This window comes from Nicotiana tabacum, chromosome 7 (assembly GCF_000715075.1).
Source record: "Nicotiana tabacum cultivar K326 chromosome 7, ASM71507v2, whole genome shotgun sequence".
Lineage (NCBI taxonomy): Eukaryota > Viridiplantae > Streptophyta > Magnoliopsida > Solanales > Solanaceae > Nicotiana > Nicotiana tabacum.
Genome location: NC_134086.1, coordinates 110483104 through 110509652, shown reverse-complemented (window position 1 = coordinate 110509652; position 26549 = coordinate 110483104). Strand labels below are relative to the sequence as shown.

The window sequence follows — 26549 nt, the reverse complement described above, 5'->3', positions numbered from 1 at the left end:
CGTGGAGTCATTTCAACGCTACTCTTTTTCTCTTCTCTTCTCGAACACAGTTAGTTGGAGGATAGAGCAAAGTTTAGGTGGCGGTCTTACGCGCGGGCTGAATGATTGGTACTCACGCTCCCATAATTCTAACTCCATGTGTTTTGGCCAACAAACTAGCGTAACTTATTAAAAGCATCACTATTTTTTGCATCAAATTTAAATTTAGTGTAAAATTTAGTATTTTTTTGCTCCAATGGAATACCAAATCTTACATCATTATAGTGCATGAATAGTGTTGCACAAAATTTAGTGCAACACCATTCAGGCATTCATCAACACCAAATTTGATTTATTATTATTTTATTCATCTTTTTATTTTTTTGGACTTTTAATTTATCATATATTGTGTATATAATTATTTTTATATTAAGATCTTTATAATTTTAATTTTATATCCTATTTTTTTATATATTAATTTTTTATATATTATATTTATATAAAATTATAAGTTAATTTTATTATTATTACAATTGTATAAAAAGAAATATAACCATTATTTAAAAATAAAAATACAAATGTAAGATATCTAATGTTGCTAAAATTAAAAAGTGAAAACTAAAATTTAAAAAAGAAAATTAACAATACATAAAATAAAAATACATTATAATTAAAGTACATCAAAGGAGAATACATTAAAACTGAAATTACATTAAAAAACATAAAATATAAGTTTAGTAATCCTCTATGTCATTTCAGGTGCACCAAAATTACCAAAAAATCAAGAGAACGGGGTAGAAGATTGTTGTGCTTGTGGTTGTTGAAATTAAGGATAAAGATGTGCATTCCGCACTTCGTAATGCATTAATCGAGCATTTATGGGAGAATAGAGGCGAAAATTGAATATTTATGTGGTACTTAAATTAAATTTGACTATGATGTAATATTTATTTAATTATCTTTAATCAATAATTTCACTTTTAGTTGATTTATCCTTTAAAATAATTTTGTAATAAATAATTATATAAGTGGTGAATGTGAATTATATATGATGAATATGAAAAAAAGAAAAAAAATAGAATATTAATGGTCTAGGCAAATTGAATTCACAGGAACCCGTAATAATTATATTATATTCGCCCCTAGATGTTTGGCATTTTTATTTGGAGATTGTAACAAACAAATAAATAAAGTGGAGCTAACTTATTGATTAAATATTCAAATGCAACTATTACAAACTAGGATCTTTGTCTAGAACAAGGAAACAATGCTGATTACTAACTGCCTGCCCATGTTCCCTGCTATTTGTAACCACATGTAATCATTCTTGTGCTGAGTCACCCTTCCAAATGAAATCAAAATTAGTTCCAGGCCCAATATTCTCTGCAATCCTAGGCCCACACACTTCTTCAGCTGATTCTAGGCCCAATTCTTGAACTGGATTCATAACAGACTTTGAAATCACTACATGTGTTAACAATATTTATACACAAACACATGTAATTCAACATAAATATTTTTTCTTATTTATTTGTAAATCTATTTTAATTTCATTTAAAACTTGTTAATTTTTTATCTTTGCAAGTTAAAACTAATTTCATTCACGAGGAGCAAATTATTTATTCATAAATTATAGATCTGAGTTTTTTGTTTGTCACTAAAGGGTGAATCCCACGCGCGATGAGTGGTTGAGGATTGGTGTTTGAATATTTTGAGTCTCTAAGACGTGGAGTGTTGTTTCATTAACATAGGGAGGCGTGACGACAACCACAATGCCACGTCGTCTTTTAAGTTTTCGAAGGTACTACAGGAATAAGATATGGTACAAGGCATATTCCTATTTTATGTTTTCTCACATTTTTCGAACAAACTTCAGATCATAGTAGCCATTTTAAATAAATAATACTCCTAGTACTAATATATTTTTCAGTAACCTAGTACTAAAGGAAAAAGTTAATTTTAAAAGAAACTTGTCCTTGTCCATTTCCAGAAAATAAAAACTTTTCTAACTTCTAATCAAATCCGTGTAATACATATTCAGTTCACAGATAAATCTACTTAGAATTGTAAAAGACTATATTATTGGTGTATGATAAAATCTGAATTTCCATTTTCAAAAATTTCCCAAAAAAAAAAATGAAAAAGATTTGAAACCAATAAGTTCAATCCATTTTCACAAATTCCATCGTTTGTTTTTTCCTTCTTCCTTGCTATCCATTCTGTTTTTTTCCTTCCTATAAACTTCATAATAATTCGAATAATACTAGTATTAAAATTCTCATAATGGAAGATAAATTATGATTATTAATCTTTTACATAGTTAAAAGGAGAAGAAAAACACAAAATCGTCCCACCAAACTAGTATATTTCTCTCTCCTCGCGAGGCCCCTCGGTGCAATAGCCTTTTTATCCTACCTTAAGAATAGGGCGATTGTTTCATCGTCGAACAGAATACATTCAATTTTGTTTACCTGCTTTTCTTCTCCCAACTTAGGCGCAATATGCCAAACTTTAGCCTCAAATCTATGTTAGTTATTAAGTTATAATAGAGTCCCCTAATTCAACAAAATTTTGGTATATTCCTTTGCTTTTCTATTATCAACTAGGGCGTTATTATAATTAAAAGCGATTGATTGTCTTTTCTGAGAGAGGTGTAGAAACTTTATAAAACATATAAGAAAAAATATTCCAATTTTACAAGATGATAATACAAAAGGCCATTATTTGGATAAAAGGCTGTGCCTAGTTCCATCTCTTTAGGGGTTAATCTAGCCACTGTCTCACGTGAAACTTTGCAGGTTTACAGAGGGATTGGATCACCACCCAATTTAAGCATACAATATGTGTCACATGCCATGTTACTACTCTGTCACAATTTTCCTCTTTTTTACAAGAATACATCTCACATGAACCTCGCTTTCATCCTTAAAAGCAATCACAGCCAACTACGGAGGGAAAAAAAAGTATACAAAGAATGAAAAGGGGGCCAATAAGGAAGGAGCGGGCTCAATCTTTTTTTGCCTAAATACATAGATGAAATGTTTAAGGGAAAAACAGTTGTTAAAGCAACAGCCATAAATACCACAGCTAGAGAGAAGCTCAGTTCAAAAAGGAAAAAAGAAATAAAATGCGAAAAAATACCCAACAGAAGACCAGGTGGAAGGCAAATTGAGAAAGCACATTTCTGGACTCCTAATTGATGTTACATACTAAACCCCCTTGGGGCTATATTAGTATCCTAGGGAGCTTTGGTGGCGTCGTCTCCTGGTAGATCATCTTCATCGTGGTAGATGTTTTCCGCCATCTGCCAGATTTGTAGTATATTGTCCTCAGCAACACTAGCAACGACCCAATCTTCACATGGGTTCCATGAGAAGTCAGAAATTTTACTTGTATGGCCACCATGAATAAAGAGCAACTCCGGTGGCCCATCTTCTGCATCTTCTGGTGTTTGTTCTTCATCAATCCTGGAACAAAATCAAAAAGTGAATTTCAGGTTTACTGCTGCCTGTAGGTCTCAAGGGAAACATTAATAGTGATTCCAGCGAATCCTCCAAAAATACCATGTAAACACCATAAAATCAAAAATAGAAAAAGCAAAGGCATTTAAGCCTAGACTGCTAGACGTTAATGTATCACTGAGCAGATTTTTTTTTTGACACAGGAAATTATCATATGGTTAAAACCAGATTCTTTGTAATTCTGGTTAAAGTACAAGATCTCAAATCCTCGACGCAATGATATCTATAATGTCAACGTCTAATTCTTAGACAACATTTTTTGTTACATAGCAAAAACAATAGAAGGGACACTAAGTAATTCAGTAAATAAATGTAAATGCATTTTTTTAAGAATGAAAATAAATGTAAATGTTTTGAAACTGAATTTTGAAATCCCAGATACTGAGACTGGGATCAGAAACTCAGATTCGGACCACACGATACTACAATTGTACATCTGGAGCATCATGTGCACAAATCAACATGGAACTTTAACTCCACACATGCCAGTACTCAGTGGAGCATATGATGTTGTCATTTTCACATGTTAGGACAACTCGGTATTGACTCAAACACACAAAAGAATGAGCCTACATCAGACAACGAATTAGCATAACTTTTTAAGCTCATTTCTGTACTAGGTGGTTTTCTGAAGGAGTTCAGGGGCTTGGTGCTAGGTTGGAGAAGAGGGAAGGAATGGGGTAAGATAGATCCTAACTTTAGGGAACTATTGCAGGCAAGACAAGGGAGGTGCTAACATACAGATAGAATCACAAAAAACATCAAAGAGCTACACAGAACACATAAGCCCATTTTTAAAGACCTGTGACTAATAAAAATACTGACTTGACAGACAGAACATTCATTCTGACATTACAATAATACTAGTAGCGATAGTTGAAAGAGCAACCTGCTTAGATCCCAAACCATGAGTCTCCTACCAAGGCAACAAGAAGCTAAGATGGTTTCATTCTTCGGATTCCATCCAACCTGGAAAACCTCCTCCCTGTAGAAAAGTTACAAGCAAAGCAAAGATGACTAACTTTAAAACCGTTAGTATGAGCTTCTTTTGAAGATAGACTAAAAATGAAACTAAGACACATAAATCGGGACATAGAGAGTACTATTTGTCATGACTGATGAGGGTACCAACATTTTCCTCAGAAGTATATGTAAGGAACATATCTTACTTGTGACAGTCCAAGGTATGCAGTGCAGTAGAAATCTTGCGTAGATCAAATAATTTAACTGTCTTATCCGTAGATCCTGTTGCTACAACCCATTCATTAAAGGGGTTGAAAGCTAAGCAGTTAACCTGATCAAAAGACAAAGGAGGTCAACCATGCAGAATTATGTACTCAAACATGCTTTTTTACCAACACCAAAATCTACTTTACTGCAGTAAGACATTGTTTTTTGCCTAATAAGCAATGTACAGTAAAGTTCATCCTTCGCACACTATAAGTAATCAGAAAAGCACCACAATGGACCCTCATAAGATAATTGTATATCTAAAGAGGCAGCATAGAGTAGTATTTTAAATTCAATACCTTCTCCTTGAAGCCCCACCCCCACCCTTTTTCTTTCTTTCTTTTGTGTGTGCGTTGGGTTGTTGTGGGGGGTGGGGGAGGGGACCATCTCCTTGAGCCATTTAAAGTAAAAGTTCACAAACAGAATAGGGAAGCAACCAAAATACGACATGTTAGTTCAAAGAATATGTAAACTATAGCATGCACCTAAAGCCAACCTAACAGAGTGGAAAAAGCATATCACAGGCTTCATCTAATGGATGTGTTACTAAATCAACTGATTCTGTAGCGTGCTAGGTGGGGATGGATATATACAGCTAATGTAGCAACAGGAAGAGGCACCACATTGTATATATGCAACAAAAAGCAATCCATACATGAAAATCAAATTTACAAACAGCACTACCACTTGTTTGCATATTCCGATAAAATCCACAATTATAAAAATAGGAGTATGGGTAAAAATGGTAAATCCAAAGTCTAGTTTTAAGAAAAAATGCCATTCCATGGAAGAACCAAAAGACTGCTGACTATGTTAATAAGAAATATCCAAATAATTCCTCCAAAACTATGTTGCTCGGATCCTCCAAAAATGCTGCCGAGTGTGTCGGATCCTCCAAAAGTTGTACATTTTTTGAGGATCCGACAACGGAGCAGCAGCACTTTTTGGAGGATGCGAGCAACATAGCTACAAAAGGCCTAAGGAAAGCGTTGTCAACTGCATAAATATGGAAAAGTCCAGCTAAGAAGTCTAAGTCGCACCTCACTTTGATGTGCGACTACAGATTGTATAGGCTTGGTCACCGATGGAGTCCGCAGATCCCATATGTGCAGATACTGATCATCCCCAACAGAGCCAAATAAATACTCGTGCCTCAGATGCCATGCTACATCCTCTACGACACCTTCATGAATCTATACATTTCAAATATTAGAATAAATCAAGAAAGGCTGACAAAAACATAATGAGAAAATAATCCGAGAGACAAGACTTCCAGGATCGGTTGACTGAAACATCAGGAAGCAAAAAGCAGAGATGATGTGACTGCCGACTCTAAATATCATTTGAGGTAAAAGTTGGGACACTATTGGAAGTTTCAGTTTGCCTTTTGTAACATGATATTAATTACAAAGAGCTATGTGATCTGTGAAGAGAACTCATGCTATTCTACTTCAGTTTCCCTTCTTTTACTTCCAAGGTGCATGAGGATGTTTGCCGGAAGGATAGTATGCAAGATCATCTCCATATATCAATTATAGTTACTTTCACGAGACAAAACTACAAGCAGTGAGCAGAGAAACAAAGTGACAACAATATGCAGTGTACCAAGGCAATAAGCTATGCAGATTAGTCAAGAAAGCATAAAACATACCTTAAATATCTGCATAGCATCTAGAGCCTTATTTTTGGGAGTGGCATTGATGTCCCATAAACATATCTGAGCGTCATCTGAACCACTCAATAAATGACCCTGCTTAAATTGACTCCACGACAAACCATAGCCCTCTGTGCTGTGGCCTCTTAATCTCAAATCTGGATTGCATGCACCATCTAGAGGAGGCTTAGATGGATGTTTACTATAGTCAAAAACATAAACTTCAGCACTAATTGTCTTAGTCGCGATGATGAATGAGTTTTGGGGCATATATCGAGCCCGATTAACCTCTCCGTCATGATTTATCTGTTGGATTATTTGTACCTGAAAGAGAAATATTTGTCATTATAAATATCAGTCAATGTTAAAAGAGATACACCAAGTTCACTCTGATGTTGATGGGGAAATAATAGCACAGCAAAAAAATGTGAAAATGGGGCCTCCAAACGATCTGAATTGGCACCAATAGACCATTTTAAAAGACTTCTCGGACAACTAGAGTTTAGGGATCCATGTCCCAATAGAGAATTCATTATCAAATTTCTACTGAATCCACATGCCAACAATAACTTCTTATAACAGTAACATCAATCTACACGAATAGGACATAGGCATAAATGGTATTCACATAAGAAGCTTTTCAAAGTTCCTCAGCTGGCTATTCAAAACTTCATTAATTCTCTCCCAAAACAATGTGGTTTGTCATTAGAATCTTTGTATTCAGTAGTGTGGAGCTACATAATCAACAGTTCTAGAATTCTAACCAAAGCAGCAAGCATTAGCTAATTGTTACTAGCCATTTCACCTAAGCTACCAGCAAAACGTTACTGAGTTGGGCTTCAAGCACCACTATTCATAATATAGCCTCAAGTAGCCTCCTTAAAAGAAGAAATATTTCAACAATATCAGGACTCAGGAAGAAGCAGAGGAACGATGAAAACTCAAACTACAACAGCACATCGAACTTCAACAAGAATGTGTCAGTCAAACACTTCACTCTTCCAAAAGAGATTAGCATGTTAGGTGCCACACTAAATCAGAAAATACTGTGCTTTGGGTGCTAATTGTGCTCCGCACCTTTTTTCTCTTTTGGTGAATTTTTAAATATACTACAACAACAACAACAACTTTAAGTGAATTTTTAAATATACTTTAAGTGAAAACCAAGAGTTAAACTAGTCAACTTTCAATTCACTACACCTTAGTAAATAAGCTGAAAAGGAGACAACTTCACATAACCTCAGAGCTAGCATAATTCAATAAATCGCACAAAATTAAGACCTTTACACCTGAATTAAGAAAATATATATATAACGACAAAGCAGCTAGAAACTCCCAGAACACTGAAAAGGGAAATCCACATAACAGTCAAAAATTAGAAAAGATTTAAACCTTGCCATTGGCGCAACCAAATCCGCCAAATTCAGACCGATCATCATCATAATGTCTGGCATCATTCTCAGCATCCTCGAGAGGGAGCTGAACCTGAGCAAGCATGAGATAGTTGGGCTCATTTTCGGATGTGTGGGTCCCCAAAATCATCTTCTGAACGGAATAATCTTTTCCCGGCGGCTCTTCCCGGTCCGGTAACCATTCGACGGTAAGTGAAGGCCATTCGAGCGCGTGGGTAATAACCAGATCGTAAAGAAAAGGTGTGTTCTTCTTCCAAATCTTGTACTCTTCGTTTATCAGCCTCTCCTCAATTTCACCTCTCATCTCATCCTCGTCTTTCCCCATTACACGGATTTCAGCACTGCCCTTTGGATTTTATTTTATTTTCCTTCTGGCTCTTTGAGTGTGTGCGGTTGCGTGGGGTTTTTGTGGAGTTTGGGGATTTTTACGAGGGTTTGTAGAGATTTGGAGGGAACGGTATTTTTCAGTGGGGTTCTCTTTTTTTGCGGGATTGTGGATTTTCTCAAGGCTTTTATATTTACGACGAGCTTGGGCCTTGACCCGAACCAGGGGTATCAAATTTGAGGCAAGTGCACATATAGGCAATTGAGTCATTCAAAAATAGCCACTTTTCATGTAAAGATAAATCTGAATGAAAACACTGTTCAAAATCTGGAAAATACTCCAGTATAATATATCGGAGTTCCAGTATATTATACTAGACTTCCAGCATAATATACTGAAAGTTTATACATAGGTACTCCAATCTCCAGTATATTACAATGGATCTTTTCGCGTGTTGGAGTTCCAGCATAGTATACTGGAAGTTCATACACAAGTGCATCGATTTCCAGTATATTATGCTGGAACTTTCCGTGTTGCAGCAAAATAGTGGCTATTTTTCAATGACTTTGCAAATGTTGTCATAATATACTGGAGTTCCAACATAATATACTAGAGTTCCAATATAATATATCGGTTCAGCATAATATGCTGGAAGTTTATATACAGGTACTCCAATCTCCAGTATATTACGTTGGAACTTTTCGCGTGTTGGGTTCCAGCATAATATACTAGAAGTTCATACACAGGGCACTGATCTCCAATATAATATGCTGGAACTTTTTGTGTTGCAGCAAAATAACTAGCTAGCCCATGCTATTTTTACATTTGAGGTTTATGCAGAAGAATATAGAATTTTCAAGTTTAGCCGCTTCAAAATCTAAAGTTGAGTTTGCCAAATGTCTGAAATTGACATATTGATTGGAAAGCCTGAAGGTCAATTGGGTTTGTGGTTTACAATTTGGTTTTGGTTCTATGACCCTATTTTTTTTTTTTTTTTACACGTGAGAAATTTATTTTTATATATAAGAAATATGTCTTTTACACATAAGAGATCTAAAAAGATTATTTTCGTAATTTTAAAATTGTAAAGGAGTATGATTTACAAATAGCATGAAGGTTTGGTAGTTCAACATTTAAACATGTTTGAAGTTAGGGACTACGAAGTCTAACTTCAAATATTTGAGCCAATGGTTATATGAAGATCTTAGCTATTCAGGTTCTTTAAGGTTATTTTGAGAAATTATATCTAAGTTCTTGTTTGAGCTTCTATAATTATATTTTCTGTTAAGCAAAATGCTTGATATTCATTCATCTTCGTATTCTCGTATTTTATACCTCCTCAACATTATCTATTATAAGCATTTGATATGGCTATAATTCCTTATTCATAATTAATACAATAGTTGGTAATTTACTTATTTCATAATAGAATTTGATTATCATTAGGTTGAATGGTAGATTGCAGCATGATTGAATTAAGCACATGAAGTTGTTGCCTAGATTAGTTAAGAAGACGAAAAACATAGGATACTTTAGAGCTACCAGACTACTTTTCATGGGCTTCAACTTAGTGAAGAAGTAAAAAATTTACAAGGACAAAATAGTATTTTAGCTTTTGTCTGAAATTTGTCAATACTGGCTAGAAAGTTAAACATTTTAGAAGAATTCGATATAGCATAAATAGCACATGTAATATCAAATTTAACCCATGAACATTTGACCTGGTCATCTTGTTCCAATTTGACCGATTGGAGTGAGTATATATCCATTGACAGGTAAATTTAGCGTAACCCAAGTCAATTCATCTAAAAGTTTGGACCAATTTGGACAGCTTATGCAATTCAATTAAAACGCGTAAATTAGGATTAGTTACCTCATACAGCAAAGGTTGATACCTTATTTATTTTAAATAAATACCCTTTTAAAAAATTATATTCTATAGCTACCTTTTGATTTTTTATCGCCAAATATCTATTTATGGTACCCTTAAGCCATAAAATAAGCTTTATATTATTTTTCTCTCTCATATCCTCTCAAATTTCTCTTATCCCCTACCACATATCTATTATCCCTCTCTCTCTCTACTTCCCGATGTCTTCTCCTCTGCCGGATCAAGGCTGAAGATGAAGGCACTGGACTTTGGCTTATGTTGCTTCTACTTTTGATAAGCGGCGGAGGACACGACTTCTCCTCCGAAGATGGAGAAGAATTCGTCGATGGAGGCAGTCTATTAGAGTGACTTCTAAGTTTCTTTTTCTCCCCTTCATCACATGCTTTGTCTTCAATCTGGTAATTATGTGCTAATCGTCGGCAACCGGAGGCAACGGTGACGGCGAGCGAGGACTGGATATTGATGTTGCTTCAACGAGACGACATTAGGGTTGTTCTTGAACAAAGACGACGGAGTTGGGGGTTGGGCAACTTGTATTTTCTGTTAATATATTTCAATGTATCTCGGTGCATTTCATTGTATTCATTGTCTTTTTTTTAATTGTATTTCAATGTATCTCGTTATGTTTTATGTATTCATTGTCTTTTTTTATTATATTTCAATGTATTCTATGTATTCCATTGTATTCATTGTCTCACTATATTCCATGAATGTATTCATATGTTTGTTTTTTTAATTAATATAATTTATGTATTTAAATGTATTATATAATTTCTATGAAGATTGCTATGTTTTTGGGGTGTTTTTCGGTTGAGAACCTTTTTTATAACTGGAAATATCAAATTTGCGTGTTACAATTGAGTTTGTTGAGTTATAGGAGTCTATTATGTTAATTGATTCACTTTCCGTTTAAAAATACTGTAATCTCCTGTTCCACGCCGTGAATATAGTCGAATACAATAATCTGTCCATCTGTAATCCCATATTTCACGCCATGAATACAGTCAAATAAACCCGAATACAAAAATCTGTCTAGCTGTAATCCCCTATTTCACGCATAGAAATTCTACTGTATTAATGAATACAGTAGCTTAAATACATCAAATACACTCTAAAAAAATCTGAAAACATAGTTATAGAAAGTAATATAGTAAATGATAGCTACAACTAGCTAATAACCACTAAAACATAGTGATTTCTGAAAGTTTCTCTAAAAATTATTGAAATATAAAAGTAAAAAATCAATCATTGGTTGGTTACGTTGTCATGATAGATAAAGGGGAGAAAAAATTGTAATTTTGATTTAGATAATTAACTAAATTCTAAAAGAACAAATAAACATATGAAAATGCTTGAGTACGACAAGTTGAGTTATGACCCGCTATTTAGCCCTAAGGGGTCGTTTGGTTGGAAAGATGTTGTTTTAGGATTAATTATTTCGGGATTATCCTACCTTTTTATGGGGATAAAAAAATTACTACAATCCCGAAATTAATTATATTGCAATTTTTTCCCAACCAAACATGGGATAAACTCTTCTTAAATTTAGTTTCGAGATTAATTATTCCATGTGCCTCATACCAAACGAGCCCTAAATGATCCCGCCAAATTGACCCATAAAAGCATGGGAAACTGACAAACATACCACTCTAATAAAGTACGTGTTTGGACATAAAAATTGTAAAATTCCAAAAAATGGTGAAAATTTTTTTTAAGTAAAAATGATATGTGAAATTTAGAGTTGCGTTTGGACATAAAATTCAGTTTGGGTTGTTTTTTAAGTTTTGTGAGTAATTTGAGTGAATTTTGAAAAGTAATTTTTTGGAGTTTTTAAAATTTTCGAAAATTTCCAAAATGCATCTTCAAGTGAAAATTGAAAGTTTTATGAACAAACACTGCTTTCGAAAAAAAGTGAAATTCTTTTGGAAAAAAGGGAAAAAAAAAATTATGTCCAAACGGGCTCAAAATTGGCAGTTGGCACCAGGTTAGCCAACAATTCAAATTGACTCCGGTAGCCAACTTCCTGTGGCCGAGCTAGTTAGCTGAAGTTGCTTTTTGGGGAATCATCGCCAGGAATGATTGAATTGCAGCGCTCCTGTTCCACTTCAATTACCATTATCATCCTAGTAGATAAAAGACACCATATGTCCCCTCTATAATACTACTGGGACAGAGAATTTTTTAATGATAAAAAAGTTAGAGAATTATAAATAGTCAAAGTACTGAACTAGGAAACGACTTTTCTAGCAGGGTATATTACAGTAGCTTTAACCGATCAATTAAACCAAGCCAACCTCACTTTTCGAATTGGATTTTCAAAGTTTAGTGGTCTTCTATGGTGATTTAGCGTCATACCACAATTATCGGCAAACAGTTACTTCGTCTTCCTTCAGATAAGGTCAACGATGAAACTTAACCAAGTCCATCGCATGTTACACATCTAACATAGCGGGGAAAATACAGCAAAAGAAGTATTTTCATTTTCAACTGCAATCATTTTTTTTCTTGTGTAAGCAAACAAATACTACTACCATTTATCGACTATTTACAATTTCCTTTATAAGGTTATCTATCATCTCATTCACTAATAATCTACAGTCTATCTTGGATAAGATAGAACACGTCCAAGCACAAACGCAACATATGAACTTTGTTGCTCATTCTACTTGCAACATACCAGCCCATCTGCATTCAACTGCTTGCGTCCAAATATTTGCAATTTCAGTTCACAAGACTTCTCGGATGCTACACAAACCAATTCACTGTACAAGCATCTCATTTGAAATTGATCCTTGGCTTGCACATTCCTAAAAGCATCAGATCAGTACTTGCAGACATAAGAGTATGCTGACATACATAATAGACCTTAAATTTTTCCCTTAACAGTGAATACTAATTCTAAGAGTGGCAGTAAAGAATTAATTGTGGACCTCAAGTCTAAGGTGACTTGTGAGATTGAAAAAGCTGAAGCAAAAACGTTTGTCTCTTCCCAAAGGGAAACTTAACTCAATAGTCTTTTATAAGCCCATTTTATAAAGAAGTAGGATTTCTCAATGCTACCAAAAAGCATTTTCATATCCCCTCCCATATAAACTTTCCTCCCTCCTGAGTTTGTGGATAGGAAGACAGAACTATAGTAGAACTCCCTATAAATTGACAGATGAAGAGGGTATTTACCTCAGTACAATTGACAGCAGAATTTATGGGGCTGCAGGACTTGAGAAATTTGACAGTGGCTTCTTTACGAATGGATGTTCCAGTAGTTCAGCTGCAGTTGGCCGATCACTCGGATTAACTCGCAAACATCTATTTATGAAATCCTGAGCTTCTGCCGATAACGTATCTGGTAAGGGAGGAGGTTCGCCTCTACCTATCCTGAACAGTGCTTGCATCTGTCGTACAAACCAATGAAAAAGAGTTTGACATGTGAATCTCCGCAATACCTGAGGTAAACTAGAGTTTTTTCTAAGCCATAAACCATATTTTATTTCTTCTTTGCCTATTCATATTTAATGAAGTGCCATTGTTTTAAGTAACATCTAACAACATTCAGAATGTTTCCTTTTGGCAATAAGAAACTACGTCATTCAGGACTCATATTGTTGTAATAATTAGGGTATTTACCAGGACTAACATTCTAAAATAAAATCACAGACAACAATATAATAAGAATTTAAACAATAAAAAACATTTTCGATGAGATATTGTTTGTTCACATTTCTAGTTAAACTTTTTCCAAGAATATAAGAGACTTGGACTGGCTTTATAATCTCATGCAACAGATGCTGCCTCTGAATTTTAGATCAGCTACAGCTACAGAAGATCTATTACAATTGACGTGGGAAAAATAAAGAGCAAAAAGACTAATAAACGCTTATGCTGAATGAAGAATATTTTCAGGAAAATTTATACTGGCAGTCAAAAGAGAAAGCATAAAATTAACATACAGCTGCTTCACTGCAGTTGTCTACTACTAGATCGTGAATGTAAATTTCTTCAAAATATAATTTTCACTAAAGCTTTGATTTTGAGTTCATAATAGCCTCATTTGACCCTTTTTTTAAAAATGAAGTATAACCTCCTATTTGACTTTAGGCTATAACTTTCAGTGGTTTCATACATTAAACAAGCAGGAGAAAAATTTTAGAATTGGGTCAAGTCATTCCCATACTCCAACTCAAACAAAACAGATGTTATAAATCAAGTGCTGCAAATTCCCATACAGAAAAATTCGATCGTTGAGCTATAACATACCCCTTCTAAGTGAGAATAAGGAATTTGGCCAGTTAACATCTCTAAGACAGTGCAACCCAGACTCCATATATCAGCAGGAAGCCCATATCCGTTGTTCTTCCTATTAACGACCTGAAATAGCTCAAAGACAAATTTTATGAGCCAAACTTGTAAATATCTAGAACTCTTTCTTTTACTATATTACTACACTGAAACAATAAGAAAAAAATGCAAACAGATTAGAGCAAAGAGTAAATTTGATCATCAACAATATGATCACCTGGAAATCATCTTTAATATGGCAAACTTAATGGGTGAAGTATGCGACAACATCTCCTAGGCAGATTAACTAGAAGTGTTATGATTCTCCCAACAGACATTTGCTTCAGCAAAGATACATGAAAATCTACTCCTAAATGGTCACGTTGTATCTCGTTAGCTACATAATTGCACAAGCAAATTTTATCCAAACTACTGTGCCATTTTACAACACTTTACACATCCTTTACAGCATAGACATGTACATTGCATGTATCTATCTTTTACCAAACCTAAGCGACCACTTATAGAACATTATTTAATAGCTTCTCATTAAAATGAATTAATTTTTTTATTTATTTTGAAAATGAATAAAAATTTTAAATGGAACAACAAAATGCGTCGATACAGGATGAATATTAGAATGGCAAAGAAACCCCTGAGTGAGGCACTAGCAGCAACTACGCCTAAATCCCAAGCTAATTAGATCAGCTATAGGAACCTTCGCTAACCATGTAGTTCCATTTAGACCCCTATCAATCAAATATTTGAAAATTTAGGTCATCTAGTACCAAACATTCTCTACATTTTCTATTGTCGTACAAATCTCTAACAAAACTAAAAGACTCCTATTGAACTAAACGTTACTCACAACTAACTTATATCACCTATATGGATCTTTTTCTTTCATTGTGTGCTATTCTGTGCTAAGTCTGCATAGGGAGTGCGGGGCGGATAAAAAGCATCAAACATATTGTACAGGCTGAAAGATTGTATCCGCTACTTTTCCCATGACCCCAACTACTTTTGAGCATGCACATCTATGGTGAGCAGGTTTTTTTAGGGGGGAAGGGGGGAGAGAGTAGGAATCGTAGACATCCAATAGACTTCCAAGTTTCAAGAAATTCTGATGCAGGACAAACCTCTGGGGCCATCCAGAATGCAGTTCCTTTGCAAGATTTTATGTCATTCAATTTTGCTGCCTGTAAAGAAATTTAGCAAGTTACAAGACTGAAGGAAATAGAGAGGTCTTAATTTGTTTCAAGAGACAGAGTAACTAGGTATCAAAATGAACCAGGGTGAATAGAAGTGGAACAAATAAGAGAAATTCATATAGCCGACTCAACTAGTTCGCGATTAAGACTTAGTTGATTGATTGATATAAGACCAACTAAAGGAAAAGACTACAGACTGCATAACTATCTCACCTTTGCCAGTCCGAAATCTGCAAGCTTCACAGAACCACTAACATCCACCAAAATATTGGCACACTTAATGTCCCTTCAAGAAGAGCATAAATAGAAATCTTAGAATAAGAAAGAAGAAGTTTCCATGACATCAAGTAAAATGTACTTGAACTTTCCAGATTCTCACTAGTCATACAGATATTATTTTCACAGAAAAGTTTTTTGACCACTCTAATATGTACAGAACAACATGACAGGCTAACAGCTATTAGATCCTGTTTCCCCCAATCATCCTCCTTTTTACCAAAGCCAGTAGCAACACTTATTTGACAACCTCCTAATTAGAGTTCTTTGCAGATATGGAGGAACGAAGCTATTGGCAAGCTGCAAGGACCACATCTAAAATGCGCTCATACAAGCACATCACATCGCATACACCTTCCAAAAGTTCCCCAATAAGACCACTCCATGAGCAACAACAACAAAAAAATACCCAGTATAATCCCACATGGTGATAGGTAAAGACCTTACCCTTACCCTTTTGGAAAGGTAGTGTGTACACAGACGTTACCCTTACCTTGTGAAAGTAGAGAGGATGTTTCCAATAGACAATACCACTCCATGAGCCTCTTCTTCTTTTATTTATTTATTATTATTATTATTATTTTGATAGGTAAGTTCCATGAGCATATTGATCTGCAGTCCTTGTCCTACCATATTGAGAAAGAGAAGAGGTTCCCATCTCTCTCTAATTTCTCGGAAAAGAGCACACAGCTGCTAGGGAAAGCAGATCAACAAAATGGCATATCCATCAGACGTTTTTGTCCTATCATATTAAAGAAAGATAAATAGTCCCGGCTCTTCCTCTAGTTTCTTGAGTAAGCATTCTGGTGCTCGAGCAGAACAACCTAAAGCCCCGAGAATGTAAATGCAGAAAGCACAAACTTATCGATCCCCCTATGATAGTCTTCTTCATAGATTTGATGAAGACGAAATAATTATTTGTGCCAACTTCAGCTCACATGAAGATACCAGGATAATGCTGTAGCTTGGTGATATCACAGCAAGATATTCCAACCAAGAAATGCCCACAGATAATCCACTCAGACCTAAGTCATTTTATTTAGAAACATGGTATGACGATTGATGACTAAACGGTCTTCTAGCGATGGAAAGATAAGTTCGCATGCACACATCTCAGCAAAGAATCAAGACACTGGTCACTGCTCATAATGACCACAAATCAGTAATGTAGAGAGAACATATGTATCACCTGTGAATCACATTTCTGGAATGAAGATAATGCAACCCACTCAAAATTTGCCTGGTGTAATCTGAAACATGGGAATCACGCAAGCGATACTTGCGGTAGACACTTGCAAGTGAACCTTTTGTAACAAGCTCAAGAAAGATATACAGTTTGCTCTCGTCCTGAAGATAGAAGAACATTGTGAATTTGTAAGTAAAATATGAGAAGAATAATTTTCTCATAAGTTGGTCGTTACAAGATCAATGTCATCAGATCTCCATTTAGCAGATGATGTTACCAATTAAACGATCCAACTCTCAACTAACCTAAACAACTGCAGAAAAGAGTTTCTCTATTCAAACCATCTAATAGTACCTTTGTCCATGTAAAGCACAGTTTCACCATAATCTAACTTACACAGCAAAAACGAAGTAAATCTGAAGAAGATGCATAATCCGGATATGATAGCATACCTTCTCTGTTCCATGATAGCGAACTATATTTTTATGTCGAAACTGACTTAGAAGAGATATCTCCTGCACAAACAAACAAGGTGCTAGGAGAATGGGAAAAATAATAGCCAAAAGATATGTAGTGAAATGGCCAATAGATGCAGAAGTATACCTGTTCCAATTGATAAAGGCTTTGCTGGTTTCCTGGGTCAAATAACGAAACTTCCTTGACCGCAAAAAAGAATCCATCACTGTGTGCAGAAGAATAAGGAACGAAATTTAAAAATCATATTTTTTTTCTTATTAGAAGAAAGATGAGTTATTACAGGAGTAAAGGAGATTAGAGTTGAAATATGTCCTTTCAGACCTAAGTTAACATGTTTAACTAACAAGACTATATTAGAAGTTATATGCTTTTTTTTGATAAGGTAAATTGTATTAATCAAAAGGGAGAGAACTCCCGTATACAGGAAGTATACCAAAGAGTAGAAAATTTACATCAGAACGTGATTCTCTACCAAAGACGCCCAATCTACTATACAAGTAGGGGCTATATGAGTGCACCAAAAAGCGATCAAAAATAAAAGACTATTCTTAAGATGTGAAAAAGGAGACTCAATCCCCTCAAAAGCTCTCCTATTTCTCTCCCCCCAAACTATCCACATGAGAGCTAACGGGACGAACTTCCACGCCTTTTGATTTCTTCTTCTACAGAAACCGGCCCAGCTATATAACATCTCCTTTACAGTGCTTGGCATCACCCATTGAACACCAAAAAGATTCAGGATTGCCCTCCACAAAGCCGAGGGCACAGGGCAATGCAACAAAAGATGATCAACTTCTTCCCCTGAGTTTTTACACATGTAGCACCAACTAACAAGTGTAATTCCTCCCTTTCGAAGATTTTCAGCAGTAAAGATCACACCCCTCGCCGCTAGCCATGCAAAAAAGCACACCTTCGTGGGCGCCTTAGGAATTCAGATCGAGGAGTATGGAAAAGTGGCCTCCTTTCTCACCAACATACTCTAGTAAAAGGACTTTACGGTAAACAAACCATCACCACGCAAACCCCATCTCCAAGAATCACAAGATGGTCGGGGCCTGTCTTGCCCATATAGTAGTGTCAACAAATTTTGGAGCTCCGCAATCTCTCAATCTTGCATATTCCTTCTAAATGAGAGGTCCCATACTACCCCCTCCATGCTCCTTACGAATCTGTTGGACCATCAATTCCTTCTGGTTTGAAACTCTAAAGACGTGAGGGAAGGAGACCCTCAGAGCATCCTCTCCACACCACCTATGATTCCAAAAGTTGATTCTCCTCCTATCTCCCACCCTGTAAGTGATGTTGTCATTGAATGTTTCCCAATTCTTCATGATGCTCCTCAACATGCCACACCTGAAAGGTGTTGTGATTGCCTTGGTCCTCCAACCCCCTCCCGTGGAATCGTACTTTTCTACTATGACCTCCCTCCATAGGGCATGCTCTTCTACCCCGAATCTCCACAACCACTTCCCCAATAAAGCTTTGTTGAATACCCTAAGATCTTTTACTCCAAGTCCACCCCACTTCTTTGGGGAAGTGACTGTCTGCCAATTCACTAGATGAAACTTTCTAGTTTCATCAGCCGCATCCCAAAGAAAATTCCTTTGAAACCGCTCCAGTTTTTCTGTGATGCTCACCGGCGCTTGCAACAGGGACAAGTAATACGTGGACATACTCGATAAAGTGCTTTTAATAAGCACTTCCTTACCGCCTTTTAGACAAAAGGGGTTGCTCTGATAGCAATCAACCTCCACTTCCAACCAAAGAGGTTGTGAGTTCGAGTCTCCCCAAGAGCAAGGTGGGAAGTTCTTGGAGGGAAGGATGTCGAGGGTCTATTTGGAAACATCCTCTCTACCCCAGGGTAGGGATAAGGTCTGCGTACACACTACCCTCCCCAGACTCCACTAAGTGGGATTATACTAGGTTGTTGTTGTTGTTCCTTACCGCCTTTTGACAAATACAGTTTTTGCCAACCTGCTAATCTTTTTTCAACCATTTGGATCACTGGATTCCAAACCGTAGTATCCTTATGCGACGCGCCCAAAGGGAAACCCAGGTAAGTAGAGGGGAGGGAGCCCACCTTACATCCGAGAACATAAGACAAAGCATCAATATTAGCAACCTCACACACCAAAAAAATCTCACTTGTCGAGGTTGATTTTGAGTCCTAATCTGAAACCACTGCAGGACCTGCTTCAGGTAGGTCAACTGATCTATATCGGCATCACAGAAAACCAGGGTGTCATCCGCAAAGAGCAAATGAGAAACTCTTCGAGCACTGAGCACCCCGATCGGAGCTGAGAATCCTCTCAAGAAGCCTCCGCCCACCGTACGATCCATCATTTTACTCAGAGCATCCATCACTAGAATGAATAACATGGGGATAGGGGGTCACCTTGCCTGAGACCCCTAGAGCTGCCAAAGAAACCACACGGGCTGCCATTAACCAAGACAGAGAATCTGACTGAGGAAATGCAGAACTTGATCCATCCCCTTCATCTTGCCCCAAACCCCATCCGCATCATAATGAAATCCAAGAACTCTCAATTGACATGGTCGAAAGCCTTTTAAAGGTCCAACTTGCATAGTAAGCCAGGTTCTCTATTTTTCCTTCTGGAGTCTACAAGTTCATTTGCCACCAAAGCAGCATCCAGGATCTGCCTACCTTCCACAAAAGCATTTTGGGAGGACGAAACAGTCACGTTAAGAACCTTCTTAAGTCTGTTGGAAAGCACTTTAGAAATAATCTTGTAAATGCTCCCCATGAGATTAATAGGCTTGTAGTCTCTAATACAAGATGCACCTTCTTTCTTAGGCACAATAGTAAAAAAAGAAGCATTGATACTTCTCTCGAAAACACCATTCACATGGAAGTATTCAATGGCTTCCATCAACTCCCCCTTGACAGTGTCCCAACAGAGCCGGAAGAAGGCCAAGGAGAAACCATCAGGTCCGGGGGCCTTATCACCAGCACAACTAGACACAGCCTCGTGTAACCTCCTCCTCCTCGAAAGCCCTTTCTAGCCACTCGTTGTCTCCCTCGCCTATGTGGTTGAACTCTATTTTACCCCAAAGTCGGCCTCCAACTAACTTCCTCTTTGTATAAGTTCTCATAAAACCCCATTATCGCCCATTTTCCCTCCTCATCTCCCTCAATCATCACCCCATCCACAACTAAGGACTCTCATAAAACCCCACTAGCAGGCCCTTCCAGAAATTTGTAAGCTCACCACCAGTACAACCTTCAAAACATTATTGCAGTCACACCAAATTGAACCAAGAAAATCACTTTCTATAAAATGAAGATTGTCTGTACTAGAGGTTTTGTTAGGAATATGAAGATTCCCTAAGCATACAAAATTACACACACAGAAATAAGATGAGTAGATCATTCCTTCTGTCGGCTCCGTAGGAGTATAGGAGCAAGGTGAGATAGATAGATGTCCAATCTTACAGTAGCTAATTGTCGGTCTTAGAACACCCCCACCCTTCCCCCTCCCGCCCAAACACACACACACACACACATAGATATAACCATGTATGACAAAGAGGAATGTATGTCAGGAGACGCAGTCTATCTGAAAATGCAAGGAATCAAGAAGTACAAGAGGACAAAGGGCAGAACAAAGATTCCATTTTAATAAGAATAAATATTGTAGTTTGGATGCCCAAGCTGATACTTGCATGTTCACGTTACTATAAGCAGCTGGAGTGAGGGAGCTTTGGCTTACCTATCATATGGATTCTTCTCCTATGTGTCAAAGAATCAACGCTTAGGCCTAAATAGCTAAATTTGATCAACATATAAATCCTTTATCACCTTTCTTGGTCTATGGTTTTCTAAAGGTTTTCTCGCTTCCCATCTTTTATTTTCCCAAAATCAAGATATTCTGCTTTACGAATTTATAGTACAAAATATCCGATCCTCTTTTTAGGATTTCAGACTTTATTGATTATTGCTGGAGTTGATGCCTAAACAAGCAGTGTTGGTAGTGTAGATAGTTCTATGCCTTACAAGATCTAGAAGCATGTATCCCTTGGTATGGTCTTAGATCTAGAAGCATGTATCCCTTGGTATGGTGAAGCAATTTTTTACACTGTTGCTAATAAAATTTAACCCGTGGCTTTATCTTTAATCATGAATACTAGTCAGATCATGATAAAGAACTATATCATGATTCTTTTCTGATCAGAGATAGCCAGAAGGTGAGGAAGCTAATATACACCTGAGAATGTTGTTTTCCCCAGAAGAGTCTAATAGCACCAATTTGTTGAAGATATGTCCAAATAAACTTAGCTTCAAATTGCGGATAAGCAAGCAACCTAGCTCTAAGATACACCATCGCTATTCATGTGTGTGGAAAAGTAATGACGTAAAAATGTAATCACTTACTCGGTGAAGCCTTCATACACGGTTCCAAATGACCCACTACCAAGAAAATCTCCCTTTTGCCAAGATTTTATACTGGGAGAACCATTTGGAGAAACAGAATATACAGGCTTCAAAATCAATGTATAGGATTCATCACTCTGTGAGTTAGAGCTTATATTTGAGACAGCGCTAGTGGATTCACCACTAGGTGATTTGGAGCTTGTCTTCGATATCAGGCTGTAGGAACCATGACTCTGTGATTTAGAGTTTAAATCTGGAACATCCTCAGCAGCATCTCTTACACCTTCCACATAAGACTCTGAGCTTGTCTGTGATACTTGAGAAGCACTTTTTACAAAATCCTCATTACGCTCTTCATTCTTAGCAATAATGTCTCCTACTTGCTCGTTTCCAAGTATGTCGTCGGAAGTGCTCTCAACATGTGACGGTGAAACCATATCTTCATCATCTGCAGGACCAAAACTTTTGATAAAATCCCAAGCAGATGTGAACTCGTCCACGGGCGATGCTGGAGGAGCCAGCCTTGGTGGCCTAGAACCCCTAATTCCACATTTCAGATCCGTAGGCAAATAATCATCCTCCAGTTCACTAACCCTAATCTTAATCCCATTTTCAGGTGAAGAATTTAAACCGTGATTCAATTCACCGCCAACAGTAACCCTAACACCATTTCTAACACTGTCAAAAACCTCATCCGAGCTCTCAAACTCATTCTCAGAGCTGAAACGGTCCGAGTGAGAGCATGGTTTGGTCTCTTCCTCCGATTCACTAGACGAAACCTCAATCACATTTTCCGGCGAATCATTTAACCGGCGGTTCGATTCATTTGAAGTCTCGAGCTTATAATCAGAGTCACGGCGGGAATCAGCAAAACGAGAGCGGCGCAAACGGTCAGAACGGGAGCAAGGTTTCCGAGCTTCCCAAGCAGCTACAGGAATCGCAAAGTCTTCAGGACCTGAAAGCCCTAAAGAGCGGCAAATAACGTCGAATTCACCGCCAACACCGTCGATTCTGAAGCTTGTACAGTCGGTCAAAGGATAAAGGTCAAGCGACCGAGTCCGGTGAGTAGGCTGATCTTCGAACGACGACGGAGATGACGGCGTCGACTGTGAAGCGTCGTAATCGACGTTCCTTAGGGCGTTTCGCCGGTCAAGTCGAGGCCTTAGCTTCTTCTGCTTCGCATACATCCCTCAATTTTCACACACAGAAAGACTTCACCTTTGGTCATACGTACATGTACGTATACGTAAGTTTGGGAGAGAAACTTCGAGAAGGAGATGGTAGTATAATATTGAAGAAATGAGGAATTCAGAAGAGACGGCGGTGACTGCATTTGTCAAAACACACTGGAGCTGATTGCTACTTTGGATCTTTCGCTGCTTTTTCACCTTTTTCAAGTAAAGGCACGGAGGGAAAGGGTAAAATCTTGACGCAGTGCCACGTGGCAGCGTGTTAACGGACTAATATATATGGATTATAATAATAATATCATTAAGGTAATGATTAAAATATAATTAACTATATAATAGTTGAATCTTGATTAATATTGATGCAAGAAAATTGATTTTTTGATAGACATTCTCCTAAACTATATTTACTAAACACATTTTTTCCTTTCCTTTCGATGGGGTTTGTGAGCACGTAATTTTTGCCCCTAGAAAATACTTCTACAAAATCCACAAAATAAATTTTCTAACTATTTTGATTTTATAGAGTTTTTAGGAACTTTTTTTAATTGTTTGTTTACGTTGTAGCTGTATTTTTATGCATATTTAATATTTTTAAATCATGAAAAATACCATAAAAATGTTCAAATCTTCATTGCATAGTATTTTAATTTTTTATTTGCATTTAGAATTTAATTACGTTATTAAAATACATTATTAAATAAAAAATACAAAAATACAAGGGTCGTGTTTATATTTTTAGCTTTTAGTTTAATTTGATAATTTTCTTTCATTAGGGATAAGTTGATTAATTAGTAAGCTAGGTTTAATTTTAAAAATTGATTTTAAGTTAGGATTTCAATTAAAAATCAAAGGAAGCTAAACAAGGGAAAAAAGGGAGGTTTTGTTTTAAGTTGAAACCGGACTGGGCCAATTTTTCGTGGCCCAAATTGATGTAACACTCGCTTTTTCCCTTTCCAAACCAGCCCAATTCCCACAAGCCCAATCCGGTCAAAACCAAACGATCCTGTTTTCCCCTCAGTAATCCCATTTGTTGATCAATTATGATCTAATGGTTGGGAACTGAACAATCAAAACCCTTATATATAATATATGTCCTAATCGACCCCCCAAACCTTAAATACCCTTCATTTTTCATTTTCCTCACCCTCTCTCCAAAACCTAGCCGCCCTAAATCCCTTACCTCTCCCACCGACAACTAGAGCTCCAAACAACCCCAAATTCTAACCATATAACCTCCATCGTCCCCTCAGTCCAAATCCCTCACTAATTTCCCCCAAAAAAATTCCCAAAACTCATGAATTTCAAATCCGAGAAATCCCATAAAACCCTAGCCCATTCCTGATTTGAGTTTATTTTTTGTCATTTTGGGTTTGAAATCAACATCAGTCGATTGCTCTTGATAAGAACAATCGATTGATGGTAATTTTAATTCATTGCATGGCCACCAGAGTTCTGGCAGTAGCATCTTTGAAGGTTAACTTCTCTTTTTTTTTAATTTATTTATTTTCTAGCTGAGTAATTCTTTGTTTAGATTTGTTTAATTTATCAGTAGCCTTGCATCTAGTCTAGTAATAGGCTTAGATTAATAGTTGATTGCATGAATAGCAGTTTAGTTACATGTTATTTAGTTTAATTGCATGATTTTGTTAGAAATAATTGATCTAGGATTAATAAATACAAAAAACAGACCATCTGGTTAAATTATGTAATTGCCAACTCTGTTTTGATCTTTGGATACCTTTCGATTTTCTTGTTGAATCTGTTTGTAAATATTAGGAAATATTTGTTTGCATGCGGTCTTAAGAGCAAAACTCAGAAGTTAAGGGGGGTTTAAAGTACAAATCTACATAGGGAGTTCAGATAATTTAGGTTGAAAGAGGAAGTTTCAAAAGTTGAAAGATGCTAAAAAATATCTAAAAGGGACAACTGTGAGCACGTGATTTTTGCTTCACGAAAACTACTCCAAAAGAAATCAAAAAATAAAACAAAAATTTCCTTATGCACAATTTTGAGAATTTGCGTGACATTTTTGATAATTATTTTGTCCATAAATGTTTATCTTGTTGTAATTAATTAAAAATACGTGGCATGTGCATTTAGGAATTAATTAAACCATAATTTAGTTTTAAAAGAGGAAAATCACAAAATTATGCATTTAGTCTATTTTTCGTCATTTAAATGTGCCATCGTGTGATTTTATTTTTAATTAAATATTTTAACTTGTGTATTAATTGTTGTTAAGGGTTGATTAATATATTGTAAGGTTAATTTTGATTTCACAATTTAATGTAGAATTTTTGTTAATTAGGAATTAAAAGAAGAAGAAAAGAATGAAAAAATGAAGAAAACTCGGATTGGGCCAAAAGTTTAAAATGAAATTGGGCCCAAATCAATACCAATGCATGACCCAGTCCATTGCTTGGTCTCAGATAACCCCAAACGACGCCGTATTGGCGTCTCAAATCTGAGTCGTTGATCAAACTGATCGAACGATCCAGTTCAGCCCCTGCATAGTTGAAACGGCGTCGTTTCAGGCATGTCGATCTAAGCCGTCCATCTCTATTGATCCAACGGTCCCAAGCTTCCCTTACAACCCGGTCCATTTTGACTCGGGTCGACCCAGTCTCTGAATGAGACCAAACGATAAAGTCCCCCTTAAGTGAATTGATCCAGGTCGTTGATCGTGATTGATCTAACGGCCAAGATCAAACCACCCCTCCCCTATATAAACTTAATCTCCTACCCCAGCCCCCCCAAACCAAACACCCCCGCTTTCCCTGTTCATCGTCTCTCTAACTCAGAGACGAGCCAGACCAAACCCTAGCCGCCTTAGGTTATCTCCGCCTGAAACCCGGCGGCAACAACGTCGCCGGTCACCAAACCAACACCCTAAGACCACCTGACCACCCTCAATCCAATTCTGGTAACCGTTTAGCTCGAATCTTCCTAGAACTTTTCGAATATTCATTTGAAGATTCGAGCCAAACATGAACCTACCCCAACCGGCCCCAAACTTACACCACAGCACCCTCTGGCCTCCCTCATACCCTAAATACCTTTGGTTCCGTTCGAATCTGGCTAGAAACACTCGAGCCCCAAATCGAGCCCAAGAACCCTAAAAACCCAAGCCTGGAATTCTGTCCGAATCAAAGAGGTTTTGGGTGTTCAATGGACCTTAGTCGAAGTGTTCTCCATTGAGAACACTCGATTAAGGTCCGTTCGACCTAAAAAAAAAAGGGTACGAGTCAGAGTTCAAGTCAGGATTGTCCAGGTCCCGAATTTCTTGAGGTATTTTCCATTTCCTATTTGTCCTAGTTTGTGTTTGCTTATTTTATTTATCTGTTTAGTTTAATTTTATTGATTTTTCCATTCTTTATCAATTCATCTTCTCATCCCCAGTGACCTTTTTATTTGGTTGATTTTTCTTTTGTTGATTAAATTGTACCTGTCATAAACTACACATTCGATTTGATTAATGTCGTCGAATAATTAGTTTCATAAGTCCCCTGTTTTGTACACAGCCATGAAT

At 36.7% G+C, this 26549-nt stretch overlaps 2 protein-coding genes across 2 annotated transcripts; both read right to left on the bottom strand.

Moving 5' to 3' along the window:
• Positions 1–2974: 2974 nt before the first annotated feature.
• Positions 2975–8283, bottom strand: LOC107804023 (histone-binding protein MSI1). The gene is made up of 6 exons (XM_016627830.2): positions 7777–8283; positions 6382–6708; positions 5771–5923; positions 4670–4794; positions 4390–4485; positions 2975–3446 (listed from the first exon to the last, which is right to left on the bottom strand). Exons 1-6 carry the CDS (start codon positions 8119–8121, stop codon positions 3218–3220), a joined length of 1275 nt encoding a protein of 424 aa, XP_016483316.1. The 5' UTR covers positions 8122–8283; the 3' UTR covers positions 2975–3217.
• Positions 8284–12470: 4187 nt separating this feature from the next.
• Positions 12471–23197, bottom strand: LOC107804021 (mitogen-activated protein kinase kinase kinase 1-like). The gene is made up of 9 exons (XM_075217492.1): positions 21831–23197; positions 17564–17642; positions 17413–17475; positions 16964–17121; positions 15712–15784; positions 15427–15486; positions 14267–14377; positions 13190–13404; positions 12471–12819 (listed from the first exon to the last, which is right to left on the bottom strand). The coding sequence occupies exons 1-8, from the start codon at positions 23015–23017 to the stop codon at positions 13213–13215; spliced, it is 1923 nt and encodes a 640-aa protein (XP_075073593.1). The 5' UTR covers positions 23018–23197; the 3' UTR covers positions 12471–12819; positions 13190–13212.
• Positions 23198–26549: the final 3352 nt, after the last annotated feature.

Bases quoted from the DNA above. Each gene is read 5' to 3' on its own strand.
- LOC107804023 (XM_016627830.2), bottom strand. From the start codon at position 8,121: ATGGGGAAAGACGAGGATGAGATGAGAGGTGAAATTGAGGAGAGGCTG. The intron at 4,795-5,770 runs GTGCGACTTAGA...TCTTTTGATCAG, and splicing joins TAGTCGCACATCAAAGTGAG to GTTAACTGCTTAGCTTTCAA. The intron at 3,447-4,389 runs GTTGCTCTTTCA...ATTTTGTTCCAG, and splicing joins ATGGTTTGGGATCTAAGCAG to GATTGATGAAGAACAAACAC.
- LOC107804021 (XM_075217492.1), bottom strand. From the start codon at position 23,017: ATGTATGCGAAGCAGAAGAAGCTAAGGCCTCGACTTGACCGGCGAAAC. The intron at 17,643-21,830 runs GTAAGTGATTAC...TTCTGCACACAG, and splicing joins GTGTATGAAGGCTTCACCGA to TGATGGATTCTTTTTTGCGG. The intron at 15,487-15,711 runs GTGAGATAGTTA...ATTTCTTTACAG, and splicing joins CAGATTTCGGACTGGCAAAG to GCAGCAAAATTGAATGACAT.